Source organism: Oncorhynchus kisutch, linkage group LG13 (assembly GCF_002021735.2).
Source record: "Oncorhynchus kisutch isolate 150728-3 linkage group LG13, Okis_V2, whole genome shotgun sequence".
NCBI classification, from domain to species: Eukaryota; Metazoa; Chordata; class Actinopteri; order Salmoniformes; family Salmonidae; genus Oncorhynchus; species Oncorhynchus kisutch.
This window is the reverse complement of record NC_034186.2, coordinates 38,541,438-38,555,881: the sequence shown is the minus strand read 5'-3', so window position 1 is coordinate 38,555,881 and position 14,444 is coordinate 38,541,438. Positions and strand designations below refer to the sequence as shown.

The 14,444-nt window shown below is 45.6% G+C and overlaps 1 protein-coding gene across 3 annotated transcripts in view; it reads left to right on the top strand.

The window, feature by feature from the left end:
- Positions 1 to 14,444, top strand: part of LOC109902959 (fibrillin-2) — a 116,388-nt gene that overhangs the window by 69,616 nt on the left and 32,328 nt on the right. For all 3 annotated transcript variants that reach the window (XM_031786185.1, XM_031786188.1, XM_031786187.1), the window contains exons 8-10: positions 171 to 296; positions 4,207 to 4,332; positions 11,523 to 11,675. In XM_031786185.1, coding sequence (XP_031642045.1) covers positions 171 to 296; positions 4,207 to 4,332; positions 11,523 to 11,675 — 405 coding nt within the window. The remainder of the gene's footprint in view (positions 1 to 170; positions 297 to 4,206; positions 4,333 to 11,522; positions 11,676 to 14,444) is intronic.

Below are 14,444 nucleotides of genomic sequence, written 5' to 3'. Positions count from 1 at the left end.
AAGGTTAGTGGGCAGCAAAGCTTTGGGAGATTCTTAGCTCATTAAGAGTAAACAGAGTATTTAAAATGTATCTCTTAAAGCAACGCCTGTTAAGCGCTGCTTATTTGTGCTGATGGTCTACATTCTCTCTCTCTCTCTCTCCCTCCTTTCACCCTCTTTCCCCCCTGTAGATGTGGATGAGTGTCAGGCCATCCCGGGGCTGTGTGCAGGAGGTAATTGCATCAACACAGTGGGCTCCTATGAGTGTAAATGTCCCGCGGGCCACCGCCAGAGTGACACCAGCCACAAGTGTGAAGGTGAGTCACACACACAGTCCACAGACCCTCTGTGGTGATGTTATGTTATGCACCTTTTATAAGAAATAGGAATGTATAACAATGAGTTGGTGTAATGGAAAACACATTGGCCGTGAATTAAAGTAGGCTTAGCTAAGTGAACTCAATGCCTCAGTTAAAAATTTGATTTTGAATTGCGAGCGTAGATCCATTGTTGAGTTTTTTTTGGCCAGGGTTTTGCTAGCATTTTTTTTTTTGAGTACTGTGGCTATTGGCTTCTGTGGTTATCAAGTCTCTGGTATGGAAACGTACACACACATAAGGAAGCAAGAAAGGGTGCATTTGAAGAGGATTAGAACGGCGCCTGGGTGTCCAGTGACAGCTATAGAGAGAGAGAGAGAGCTCAGCTGCTAGACATCAGTAGACCCTGAGGGTTAATGAAGGGTTGGAAACACTCATATACCCGGAGGAGCCTCTAATTAGCTGGTCATGTGATGAGGGAAGGATTCACACACACATACACACTCACTATCTCTCTCTCTCTCTCTCTCTCTCTCTCTCTCTCTCTCTCTCTCTCTCTCTCTCTCTCTCTCTCTCTCTGACACAGAGACAGGCATGCTTTCATGCACTCACACAGACACACACATAGACACTGCTGTCCTATCACAGTCCCACTGAAATCGGATTGTGCCGCAGCATCCCTATGTTGCTAGAGGCCTGTTGGTTGGACTAGAGCAGGAGAGGTGTCCTCTGTGCCCTGTAGTCTTTGAAGCCTGGTGGGATGAGAGGCAGCGTATGGGGGTGGAGATCCTCGGAGGTTAACTAATTACAGGACAATTGGAGACAGTAATGGATCAGCCCCAGGCTTGAGGCTCCGTCGCTGGGCTTTGTTTGGGCCACGGTGGGGGCTGGATGGTGGATGCATTTAGGTAACATTGTTTTAGAGCTTAATTGGGGCAGAGTCCGTATTTAATTAAAGGGTAGAGAATACAAAGTTGAACCATCCATAACTATAAATACCCAGATACCTCAAATAGCACAGCTCTGAGATTGCGAGATTCAAACCCCCATTTTGTTCACTTATGACATCACCGACCACCATCAGTATTCCAAAGGAAAATGGGTTTCAAAATGCCCTCCAAGTTTATGCACAAACATGGCGTCATATTCTAGTGGAGCCAGCCTTGGAGCTGTTAACATGTCTGGGAGGTAGCTCTTCTTTGCCAAAGCAACCTACCTGATTTCATAGCTCCTTTCGCTCCAGTCGTGTTTCGCACTCGTTCTTTTTTCTCTCCTCCTTTTTTTTTGCCCCCCATTTTCCTTCCATAAATACAGTCGCCTGGCACAGGGCCAGCTGTTAGCGCTAGCACAAAGAAACACTTACAGAGCAGAGATGACTTCAGCGTTATATACACGGACCTCCCCGTAGCGTCTGACACTTAGACCCACACTCACTATACACACTACACATACTATACATGCAGACAAACTCTTACACACACACACACCTGTACTATACACACGCACACATACTATACACACACACACACATACTCACTCATACATATACACAATGCATACATACTTTCTCTCGCACACAAACACAGTCTCACAACACACACTTTGATGATTGAACAGTGGTCATTTATCCAGGTGGCAGACATTTCCCTAAACACACACAGCGCTCCATGTCTGAGCTGTGTAAAGTCTGGTCCTATTCCGGGGGAATGCTGACACCACGTTTATTTTGCTGCTCTTTTATGACTTGAGGAGAACCTTTCACCAAAGCAGTCTGACAATAGTCAGCAGGGGACCCAGTGCCTCTTAACTTCCCACTGTGTGCGTCATTACAAAACACACACACACACACACACACACACACACACACACACACACACACACACACACACACACACACACACACACACACACACACACACACACACACACACACACACTGCCCCATAGACAGCATTAATGCTTACCCACTGCCAACACACACCACACACACCACTAATGCATACCGACCGACTGCGCGCACACACATTTAGGGGCCTGCCTCTCACACACCACGCTATAAACACACGCATACTGTAATTTGACCAAAAGGGTAATTATATATGTGTATAAATAAGCGTAACACAGCATATAAACCCAATGCCTTCTGGAGCCTCACTTCACTCTCACCATCATATACTGTAATACACCACACGGTAGACTGGACCGTGCCAAGTACACACATACACACACACTCTCTCTCTCTCTCTCTTTCTCTCTCTCTCTCTCTCTCTCTCTCTCTCTCTCTCTCTCTCTCTCTCTCTCTCTCTCTCTCTCTCTCTCTCTCTCTCTCTCTCTCTCTCTCTCTCTCTCTCTCTCTCTCTCATTTATTTATATATATATATTCATACACACTAGCTATATACTGCTGACTCCCAGGTCTAGTGTACAGATGTAGGATCTTAATTTGATCATTGTTGAAACCAAGGAAGAAACCTAGATAGGAACCAGGCTCTGATGGGTGGCCAGTCCTCTTCTGACAGTTCCCAGTAGAGATTATAAGAGTACATGGCCAGTAGCCCTTTCCTGCAGTCAAATTATCTAGTGGCCTTATGGGTGGAATGTTATTAATATTTTAGCTGCCGAAAATCCAGTGTTTCTGTGTCAAACTTTTATTATATTTCAGTCTTCTGTGATTTATATGAAGTCTAATATTGGGATGCGAACTCAAATGTTATACATTTCAACTCTATTTCTGACATGGTACAGGTGTCTTCTTTTTTTCAAGTGTTGCAAATGTTCATAGATGACCAGCAGGGTCAGCTAATAATTACAGTGGTTATAGAGGGTGCAACAGGTCAGGAGTAAAATGTCAGTTGGCTTTTCATAGCCAAACATTCAGATGTGTTAGAGAGAGAGAGAGAGAGAGAGAGAAAGGGAGGGGGAGAGGGTCAAACAGCAGGTACGGGACAAGGTAGCAGGTCCGGTGAACAGGTCAGGGTTCCATAGCCTCAGGCAGAACAGCAGAAACTGGATCAGCAGCACGACCAGGTGGACTGGGGACAGGGACAGCCAGTCCTATGGCATTGTCCTAGGGCTCAGATCCACCGGGAGAGAGAGAGGGAGAGGGAGAGACTTAAAGGCAGCATACTTAAGTTCACACAGGACACCAGATAAGACAGGAGAGTTATACCAGATAGGACAGACTGACCCTGACCATAGTCTCTCTGGGGCAGCTGAAGCATTTCCATGATGTGTGTGTGGGAAACTCTAACCATTTAGACCTCTTGAAATCCACCACAGTTATGAAGTCCACTGAGGTATGTTGAACATTGTTAAGTGTAGACCTTTGACGGAACACAATCCCAGAGATTTTCCATATGACCGCCTCTTCCTTTTGCGGACTTCAGACCTCCACTCAGGTTGGCTTGACTGTGTCTAGTACACTCTTAGAAAGAAAGGTGCTATCCAGAACCTAAAAGGGTTCTTCGGCTGTCCCCATAGGACAACCCTTTGAAGAACCCTTTTGTGTTCCATGTAGAACCCTTTCCACAGAGGGTTCTACATGGAACCCAGAAGGGTTCTAACTGGAATCAGAAAGGGTTCTCCCATCGGGACAGTCAAAGAACCCTTTTAGAACCCTTTTTTTTCAATCAGTATAGCAGTTGTTCCTGCTCTTGTATTTAGAGTTACTAGCAGTTATTATTTGAGGTCCTCGAGTGTATTTGACAGATGAAATATTGTCCACTTCTTCAAATATTTGACATGGATCCAAATACTTTGAGCAGCTGTTATCGAGGTAAAGGATTTCTTCCAAATAATGCCTGTGATAGGGGTTTTGAGTTACCGCGTGTGTATGGTGAGTGTATGACCATCATGAAGCTCAGTGTTTTCTCTAACTCCAATGATCTAATTGTTTGTGTGTGCGTTTCAGATATTGACGAGTGCAGCACTAACCCAGGTATTTGTGACGGAGGTGAATGCACCAACACAGCCGGCAGCTACGTCTGCACCTGTCCCCGTGGTTACATCACCAGCACTGACGGTGCCAGATGTGTAGGTGAGTTACCGCTGCCCCCCCCCCCCAGCACACACCCCTCCCTCCTTCACCCTCTTGTTAGCCACTGACTGTTCACATCTGGACGTATCCCTGCCTCCGTCCTCTCTTTCTCCCTCCATCCCTTCCTGTGACTAGTGTTCTGATGACTCAAGCAGGTCTGCAGTCATCATGTGCAGGCCCAGGGACGCACACTCAGCTTTGACTTCTGTAATTACAGTTAGCATTAGCACCTCTCTGACTCACACCCTGAAACACTACCAGGTGTTAATGTAGAGCGCATGCAATCTCCGGTAGCTCATCTCAAAATGGCCGCCAGAGAGCTGGCCCTGTTGCTTTCGAACAACTTTCGATTGGGAGTCCAACAACTCTCCTACACTCACGGTCCCTCTCCTAGCCAAGTAGAACCACTTGATTACTTTAATTGAATAGTCGTGCGCCCCAAAGTCTACTAGACAGGAGAACGCGGTATTCAAATTCTCTCCTGTGTCAAAGTTTTGTTGGCCCTCCTCTCACGTTGGCACGCGATCCGTTTTCCATCATCTGCTGAATATCCCTGCTGTACTTGTTTGTTGTCTTTTGGCTAATAAAAGGAAACCGGGTGAAAATGCCAAGCGAACAATGAACAGTGTCAACAATGATCTCACAAGGAGCCCTCTGTTCTTTTCTGTTCTGCCTGGCCTTGTCGTGTGGCAGATTGTTTAGCCTCAAGGTAGAAAGCATCTGTACTCACTTAGAGGCCTGCAGGGGAACAAAGCTGACACCACCACGACAACAAGCAAGACGAGCCAGAGAAGAGGGGAGAAAGAGAGGGGGAGGAGAGAGGAGAAAACTATCCAAACTATCCCCGTTCTCTGTTGTTCAGTGCCGGAACAAAGGGGTAGAGGAGTGGGCGAGAGGGGGAGGGGGAAGGGAAGCGTAGCCTGATTGGGAACATGCGTGTGGAAAATGACGGTCCACTGAGGTAGGAACAGGGGGGTGATGGCGGGAGGAGAGGGAGACATATGGGATGGTTCAACGAGTTAAACTGCGTCTCTTGCTCTCACTTCACTTTGACCAAGAAGACTCTATTGCTCTGGATCGCTTTCTCATCTGTCTTTGCTGTCTTTCCCAGCCTGCTCTACTCTTTGACCCAGTAGACTCCCTCTCTTTCTCGCTTTCTCTCGCTCGCTCGCGCTCTCTCTCATCTCACTTCTATCTCTCTGTCTTCCCCCAATTCTCTCTTATTTGACCCAGTAGACTCCTTCGTTATTGTCCCCCCCCCACCATCTCTCTCTCTCTCTCTCTCTCTCTCTCTCTCTCTCTCTCTCTCTCTCTCTGGCCAGGGGGAGATTGAGGAGAGACTGGACTCTACTGGGTCACACTGGAGATATTTATTTCTGCTAACATTCCTCCCATCCCCCTCTCTTTCTTTCTCTGCCCCCTCTCTCTCTTGCTTTCTCCCTCTCCCCTCCATGCCCCTTTTTGTCTTACCCCGTTTTCTCTTTCTCACCCAGAGTGCCCATCCATCTGTCTAGTGTAACCCGGTGAACTGTAGAGTCCCCAGGAACAAATAAAAGAGAGCTGTGATTTCAGGCCCTGTCTGACACATTGACACATCCCGCCGTATATCCTCGGCTCCAGCCAGACCCATGCTGTGGCTGGCTCCCCTGTGTGAGTCGACCGACTCGGCCCTGTTTGCTTGGGTGCGTTTTGCGAGTGGAGGTAGACTAAGAAACTACACATGAGGTGAGCGAGGGGCTCCAGGTCCAGGAATGTCGGCTCTGGCCGAGCTGATTTCTTGCATGCCTCCCCTGGCCCTGGGCTGGCGTTATTCTGGGACAGCGTAGCGTGGAGAAGCAGACCGGAGGGACCTGTTGAGCCCGACACTAATCAGCCCTAATGCCTCATCCGTCGCATTGTGAAAACCCAGTCTGTATAAAAGAAAGCATGCAGTTGTGCTGTTCTGTATAGGCTAGCTAGCTAGCTACGGGTCTGGTTCCAATTTAAGTCATCATCATCCCCATCACCGCCCTCCCTTCCATTCCGTTCCCTCACCCACTCTCCCTCCCTCTAATGGCCTGTTCCCACACACCCCTCACCGCCCCACAATTCTGCCCCCAGCTGGGTTGGTCCCTTGGGAAGGAGGGAGGGGAAGTTGGGCTGTTTAAAGTGCATGTCTATAAGCTCCAGACCCAGAGCTTCTCATGTCCAATATAATTGTCCAGGATTGCTCCACATGGAACTGATTAATTCCGGACTGCTAGCTCATTAGACAAGTTAATCGACTTGCACGTCTCCCTCCTGTAGGGGATTTGATCTGTTCGAAGGGAAGAGACTGCAGAATCTTCAAACAACAACTTTATAATAAGATTAGAAAAAATTGAGTAATTAACTATGCACTTCAACAGTGCATAGTTAAGGCCCAACGAACAGAGTTGTCTCTCAGCATTTATAGAAAAGTCGAACCTCTTCATTTAGCAGATGTTTGCAAATAGGGGTGGTGAACATGGTGTATAAAAGGCGTTTAGCTTGTCTGTGTAGATTAAGATAGCTGACTTTGCCACCATTGTCTGTTCCTTCCTGCAAGTTTCCACACAGAGGAGTTCCTGCAGATAGTACAAACGGGATGTCACATACTGAGGTCGCACCCAGCTCTTATCTGTACGCCCAGACTTATAACTAAGACACAAGACAACAAGCCTGCATCAGAAAAAAAACACTTGCATATAACAATGGACAATGGTAAAAACAGCATATAATTGTGTCATTTTCCAAAACATTTACTCCCTTTTGAGACTAAGTCTCAACCTAATGGAGAAAAAAAAGCATTTTCATCAAACAAGCATTAACATGATTTGGACAGAGGGAAAAGGAAAGACTTCCTTACACTTAGCAGATTACAGTTGTAAATGACCTCCGTTGTCATTGAGTTTCAAACCTTCACATAGTGCAATTCACTCTCAGAAAGGGGAAAGGAACATGAATTAAACATCAGTACACGCTTCATCCCCAGACACAAGGCAATCATTTCACTGTAAGGTGTTGTATTCGGAGCATGTGACAAATCAAATTTGGTTTGATTTGAATCGCATCGCCTCGTTGACACTGTCTACATTACCATGTGAGCACCATTTACATGACCCGCATCGTGGGCATGACTTATGAACATGCTGCAAAACTAACTCAACGTTTTTATCTTGGTGCTATGGATTATCACCGTCTTCATCAGGCATAGGAAAGTCAATTGGGTTCAGGGGTCAGTAATGGCATGGTGAGAATAGTGTCAACGGTTTTGCTACACAATTTCTTAACATAAATTAGAATAAGCATTTTTGCAAAAAAAAGATAACTAAGCCATAAATCAACCAATGAAATATTGTATCTCCCATAACACCAAACAATGACTGAACCCATCCAAACGGATTCCAATCGTTGTCTTGATTGGTGTTCGTTTGCGCGATCATCGCTGAGCTCTTTCAGATGTTCCACGACAATAGTCAAGTTACCCTCACCCCGGGGTGTGAATGTACAACAATGGCCACCTATCATTTGGCACCCTCTGCCGGAGATGTGATGCTACTACTACAGCGAACTGCCCTTCTGGTGAGGTGGCCTCCGGTACACAGGGATCTGTGGCTATTCTTTCAACTCCTCACTGAAAGTTGACAATAGTGTCTGAAATCACAACACTATCTCTGCAACTAACACCCTTATGCAAACATTCTGTCTCAAATACATGCCCTGTATGTACTTAGCCTCCTGTTACAAAAACATTTGCACATAAATCATTCCATCTAACCCAAAACATATTAGTCACTACTGCTAGTCCACTTGTATAGTTATAAACATACTAAAACATGCTTAAGTCAATTGTACTCTATCATCCAGAAAGCTATGTATTGATGCGCTTTGACATTAGAATTCTGATAACATGGTAAAACAAAACCCCTACTATCAATGTCCCCATCATGGTTATACAACCCACATTTAGTACGGCAGTCTTCAGTGCTCCACGTTGAGTCTATCACTCAAATTCAAGACCCTAAACTTAGCACACACCGATACGGTTAGAATGTACATTTACAAACAGGGGACCATATGTTATCAGTATTAACTGTTCTCATTACAGCCCCCCCCGTTTGTCCCTGTTTTACTGTCGCCAGTGGTATGTTAATGACAGATCGGTATCTCAATGCATTTCAATCCAAATTGCAATAAGCTTCCCGATACCCCAAATAAACAGTTTAGAGCAACCCTAAATTAATTTACAGGCACAGTTGATCACCCCCCTCCTTCCCGGCACTCTTCTTCTGGCGTTTCTTCATGTTTCTCTTCAGAAAGTGTTTCAGTTCGTTCTCCCAACGGCACACGTTCAAAGTGGATGGCCCTTGAAAATGTCTCTCACCTGAGCCGCCACTCTCCTTTACAGTCCATTATGTCTTTGTCCATTTTCCTACCAGTACACTAGCAGCATGAGAGAAGTGTGGACGGGATCTCTTTCCATGCTCACGCCACCTGGACTCATGCCGCACTCCTGAGAGAAAAGGCAGTTAATAGCTTCGACTGGATGCTGTGTGCAGGTTGCTGGCTCGGACTCAGGTCTCACGGTAGAAGTGGTGAAGGACAAGGTCCCGTCTTCAGCCAGTTAGGGGGGGGGTTGAAGTTCACGCTGTTCTCGTCATTTTATTTCTTCCATACATCAAGATACCTGTAGTCACTATCGCCATAACTTCGAGAGAGAGGACAGAACAAAACAACAGTTTTAGACATTCCTGATTCTGGAATTTCAGACGATTTATTCACCGTGTGACAAATTATTACATTCCCAATTTTCTTAATACCAACATTTCTAAGACAAATGTCAAAGAGCATAACAACATACTTGTTCAAACCATTTAGCAAATTTGCTTATACTCCCTTATCATACTGCCGACCTCTCTGCAGAGTTACCCCTTAGGGAGAAATCCAGGCCGAACCGCAGACCCAATCTGGTGAATTTTGTATCAAAACAAAAACAAACAACAGCATAGGATGTCTACTTTTGTATATTTCCACAACACTCCCTCTTTCCCCTATCTACTTCTGTCTTTCCACCTACACTTTCATCTGCATTACACACACAAACACACGCATGCACCAAGGGACCCTCACTTCTTCTCCACCTACCCGAACACACCCTTTCCCTCCCCCAGCCTACTGACCCTGACCTGAGGGACGGCTGTTAGTTGTAACCTCTCCTCAGGGCCGGAGGAGCCACAACTCCATCCCTTCTCCCAATTGCGTACCATCTTTGTGGAAGGGAGGTGATTGTCAAGCTTTTTTGTGCTAAAAGCTTTTGAATTTTCTTATGATCCTGAAGAATGTACAAACCCTTGTTTCCCGTCACAGTCGTACACTGTGACCCAGAAGAAGCTGGGTTTATACAGTGAGGGAAAAAAGTATTTGATCGCCTGCTGATCTTGTACGTTTGCCCACTGACGAAGAAATGATCCGTCTATAATTTTACTGGTAGGTTCATTTGAACAGTGAGAGACAAAATAACAACAACAAAATCCAGAAAAACTAATGTCAAAAATGTTATACATTGATTTGCATTTTAATGAGGGAAATAAGTATTTGACCCCCTCTCAATCAGAAAGGTGTATTTTATACAGGTAATGAGCTGAGATTAGGAGCACACTCTTAAAGGGAGTACTCCTAATCTCAGCTTGTTACCTGTATAAAAGACACCTGTCCACAGAAGCAATCAATCAATCAGATTCCAAACTCTCCACCATGGCCAAGACCAAAGAGCTCTCCAAGGATGTCAGGGACAAGATTGTAGACCTACACAAGGCTGGAATGGGCTACAAGACCATCGCCAAGCAGCTTGGTGAGAAGGTGACAACAGTTGGTGCGATTATTCGCAAATGGAAGAAACACAAAAGAACTGTCAATCTCCCTCGTCCTGGGGCTCCATGCAAGATCTCACCTTGTGGAGTTGCAATGATCATGAGAACGGTGAGGAATCAGCCCAGAACTACACGGGAGGATCTTGTCAATGATCTCAAGGCAGCTGGGACCATAGTCACCAAGAAAACAATTGGTAACACACTACGCCATGAAGGACTGAAATCCTGCAGCACGCGCAAGGTCCCCTGCTCAAGAAAGCACATATACATGCCTGTCTGAAGTTTTCCAATGAACATCTGAATGATTCAGAGGACAACTGGGTGAAATCGTTGAGGTCAGATGAGACCAAAATGGAGCTCTTTGGCATCAACTCAACTCGCAGTGTTTGGAGGAGGAGGAATGCTGCCTATGACCCCAAGAACACCATCCCCACCGTCAAACATGGAGGTGGAAACATTATGCTTTGGGGGTGTTTTTCTGCTAAGGGGACAGGACAACTTCACCGCATCAAAGGGACGATGGACGGGGCCATGTACCGTCAAATCTTGGGTGAGAACCTCCTTCGCTCAGCCAGGGCATTGGACATGAGTGGTGGATGGGTATTCTAGTATGACAATGACCCAAAACACACAGCCAAGTCAACAATGGAGTGGCTCAAGAAGAAGCACATTAAGGTCCTGGAGTGGCCTAGCCAGTCTCCAGACCTTAATCCCATAGAAAATCTGTGGAGAGAGCTGAAGGTTCGAGTTGCCAAACGTCAGCCTCGAAACCTTAATGACTTGGAGAAGATCTGCAAAGAGGAGTGGGACAAAATCCCTCCTGAGATGTGTGCAAACCTGGTGGCCAACTACAAGAAACGTCTGACCTCTGTGATTGCCAACAAGGGTTTTGCCACCAAGTACTAAGTCATGTTTTGCAGAGGGGTCAAATACTTATTTCCCTCATTAAAATGCTAATCAATTTATAACATTTTTGACATGCGTTTTTCTGGATTTTTGTTGTTATTCTGTCTCTCACTGTTCAAATAAACCTACCATTAAAATTATAGACGGATACTTTCTTTGTCAGTGGGCAAACTTACAAAATCAGCAGGGGATCAAAGACTTTTTTCCCTCACTGTACCTTGTCACCAGAGTATTTACAGTATTGTAAATTATGCATTATAACATGGTCTGCCTAACATGAGATGTTCTACATGACCTGGAAGTCAAACGTGTTTACAGCATCATGAGCGATTTGAGTGACTCACCCTGAAGCAAACTGACCTCTCTTCCCATCTCTTTCTCTCTTCCTTCTCACTCCATCCTCTCATCCCTCAGACCAGCGTGTGGGCACGTGTTTCTCAGCGTTAGCGAGTGGGCGCTGTGCAGGTGAACTGCAGGGCCAGTATACCAAGATGCAGTGCTGCTGTGACACGGGCCGCTGCTGGGCTTCTGGACAGATCCCTGAGATGTGCCCTGTCAGAGGGTCCGGTGAGTACACGCACGAACACACACACACACACTCTCTCCTCCTCATCTGTCTCAGACACACACACAACTTACGACTTCTAACCCACAGTCCAAACTCCCCTTTGCACTCAATTGCTGAGTTATTTTGTGCATGTGTTATGAATGAACACCTTGAATAGCTTGGATTGCCTGTCATTAAAAAAAAAAAAATTCACCTTTTATTCAACCTTTATTCAACCAAGTTCTCATTTACAACTGCGACCTGGCCAAGATAAAGCAAAGCAGTGTGACACAAATAATAACACAGAGATACACATGGAATAAACAAACATACAGTCAATAACACAGTAGAAAAAAGTATATATACAGTGTGTGCAAATGAGGTAAGATAAGGCAATAAATAGGCCATTGTGGCGAAATAATTACAATTTAGCAATTAAACACTGGAAGTGGTAGATGTGCAGAAGATGAATGTGCAAGTAGAGATACTGGGGTTCAAAGGATAAATAACAGTATGGGGATGAGGTAGTTGGATGGGCTATTAACAGATGGGCTATGTACAGGTGCAGTGATCTGTGAGCTGCTCTGACAGCTGATGCTTAAAGTTAGGGAGGGAGGTATGAGTCTCCAGCTTCAGTGATTTTTGCAATTCGTTCCAGTCATTGGTAGCAGAGAACTGGAAGGAAAGGCTGCCAAAAGAGGAATTGGCTTTGGGGGTGACCAGTGAAATATACCTGCTGGAGCGTGTGCTACGGGTGGGTGCTGCTATGGTGACCAGTGAGCTGAGATAAGGCAGGACTTTACCTAGCAAAGACTTATAGATGACCTGGAGCCAGTGGGTTTGGTGACGAATATGAAGCGAGGGCCAACCAACGAGAGCATACAGATTGCAGTGGTGGGGAGTGTATGGGGCTTTGGTGACAAAACGGATGACAATTTGCTGAGTAGAGTGTTGGTGGCTATTTTGTAAATGACATCGCCGAAAGTCACGGATTGGCAGGATAGTCAGTTTTACGAGGGTATGTTTGGCAGCATGAGTGAAGGATGTTTTGTTGTGAAATAGGAAGCCGATTCTATATTTAATTTTGGATTGGAGATGCTTAATGTGAGTCTGGAAGGAGAGTTTACAGTCTAACCAGCTAGGTATTTGTAGTTGTCCACATATTCTAAGTCAGAACCGTCCAGAGTAGTGATGCTGGACAGGCGGGCAGGTACTGGCAGCGAGCATGCATTTAGTTTTACTTGCATTTAAGAGCAGTTGGAGGCCACGGAAGGAGAGTTGTATGGCATTGAAGCTTGTCTGGAGGTTAGTTAACACAGTGTCCAAAGAAGGGCCAGAAGTATACAGAATGGTGTCGTCTGCGTAGAGGTGGATCAGAGAATCACCAGCAGCAAGAGCGACATCATTGATGTATACAGAGAAAAGAGTCGGCCCGAGAATTGAACCCTGTGGCACCCCCATAGAGACTGCCCGAGGTCCGGACAACAGGCCCTCTGATTTTACACACTGAACTCTGTCTGAGAAGTAGTTGGAGAACCAGGTGAGGCAGTCATTTGAGAAACCAAGCCTGTTGAGTCTGCTAATAAGAATGTGGTGATTGACAGAGTCGAAAGCCTTGGCCAGGTCGATGAATACAGCTGCACAGTATTGTCTGCTATCGATGGCGGTTATGATATCATTTAGGACCTTGAGCGTGGCTGAGGTGCACCCATGACCAGCTTGGAAACCAGATTGCATAGCGGAGAAGGTACGGTGGGATTCGAAATGGTCGATCTGTTTGTTAACTTTCGAAGACCTTGGAAAGGCAAGGTAGGATAGATATCGGTCTGTTGCAGTTTGGGACTAGAGTGTCTCCCCCCCTCCCCATGACCGCTCTAGACCCAAACTGCAACTGACAATGTAAGTGATCCACGGTCCCACATCCCCTCACTAAAGTGCTGAAGAGTATGACCTCATGACTAAAAACAAAAGGAGAAAGATGAAACAGATCTGGGTGAAGACAATGACCGCGGTCTTGTCTATCTAGCTCACATGCAGTTGAAGTCTGAAGTTTACATACACCTTAGCCAAATACATTTAAACTCAGTTTTTCATATTTCCTGACATTTAATCCTAGTAAAAATGCACTGTCTTAGGTCAGTTAGGATCACCACTTTATTTTAAGAATGTGAAATGTTAGAATAATAGTAGAGAGAATCCTTTTTTCAGCTTTTATTTTTTTCCATCACATTCCCAGTGGGTCAGAAGTTTACATACATTCAATTCATATTTGGTAGCATTGCCTTTAAATTGTTTAACCTGGGTCAAACGTTTCGGGTAGCTGTCCACAAGTTTCCCACATTAAGTTGGGTTCATTTTGGCTCATTCCTCCTGACAGAGCTGGTATAACCGAGTCAGGTTTGTAGGCCTCCTTGCTCGCACACGCTTTTTCAGTTCTTCCCACAAATTTTCTATTGGATTGAGGTCAGGGCTTTGTGATGGCTACTCCAATATCTTGACCCCCGTGCTTCACGGTTGGGATGGTGTTCTTTGGCTTGCATGCCTCCCCCTTTTTCCTCCAAACATAATGATGGTCATTATGCCCAAACTGTTCTATTTTTGTTTCATCAGACCAGAGGACATTTCTCCAAAATGTACTATCTTTGTCCCCATGTGCAGTTGCAAACCATAGTCTGGCTTTTTTATGGTGGTTTTGGAGCAGTGGCTTCTTCCTTGCTGAGCGGCCTTTCAGGTTATGTCAATATAGGACTCGTTTTACTGTGGATATAGATACATTTGTACCTCCAGCA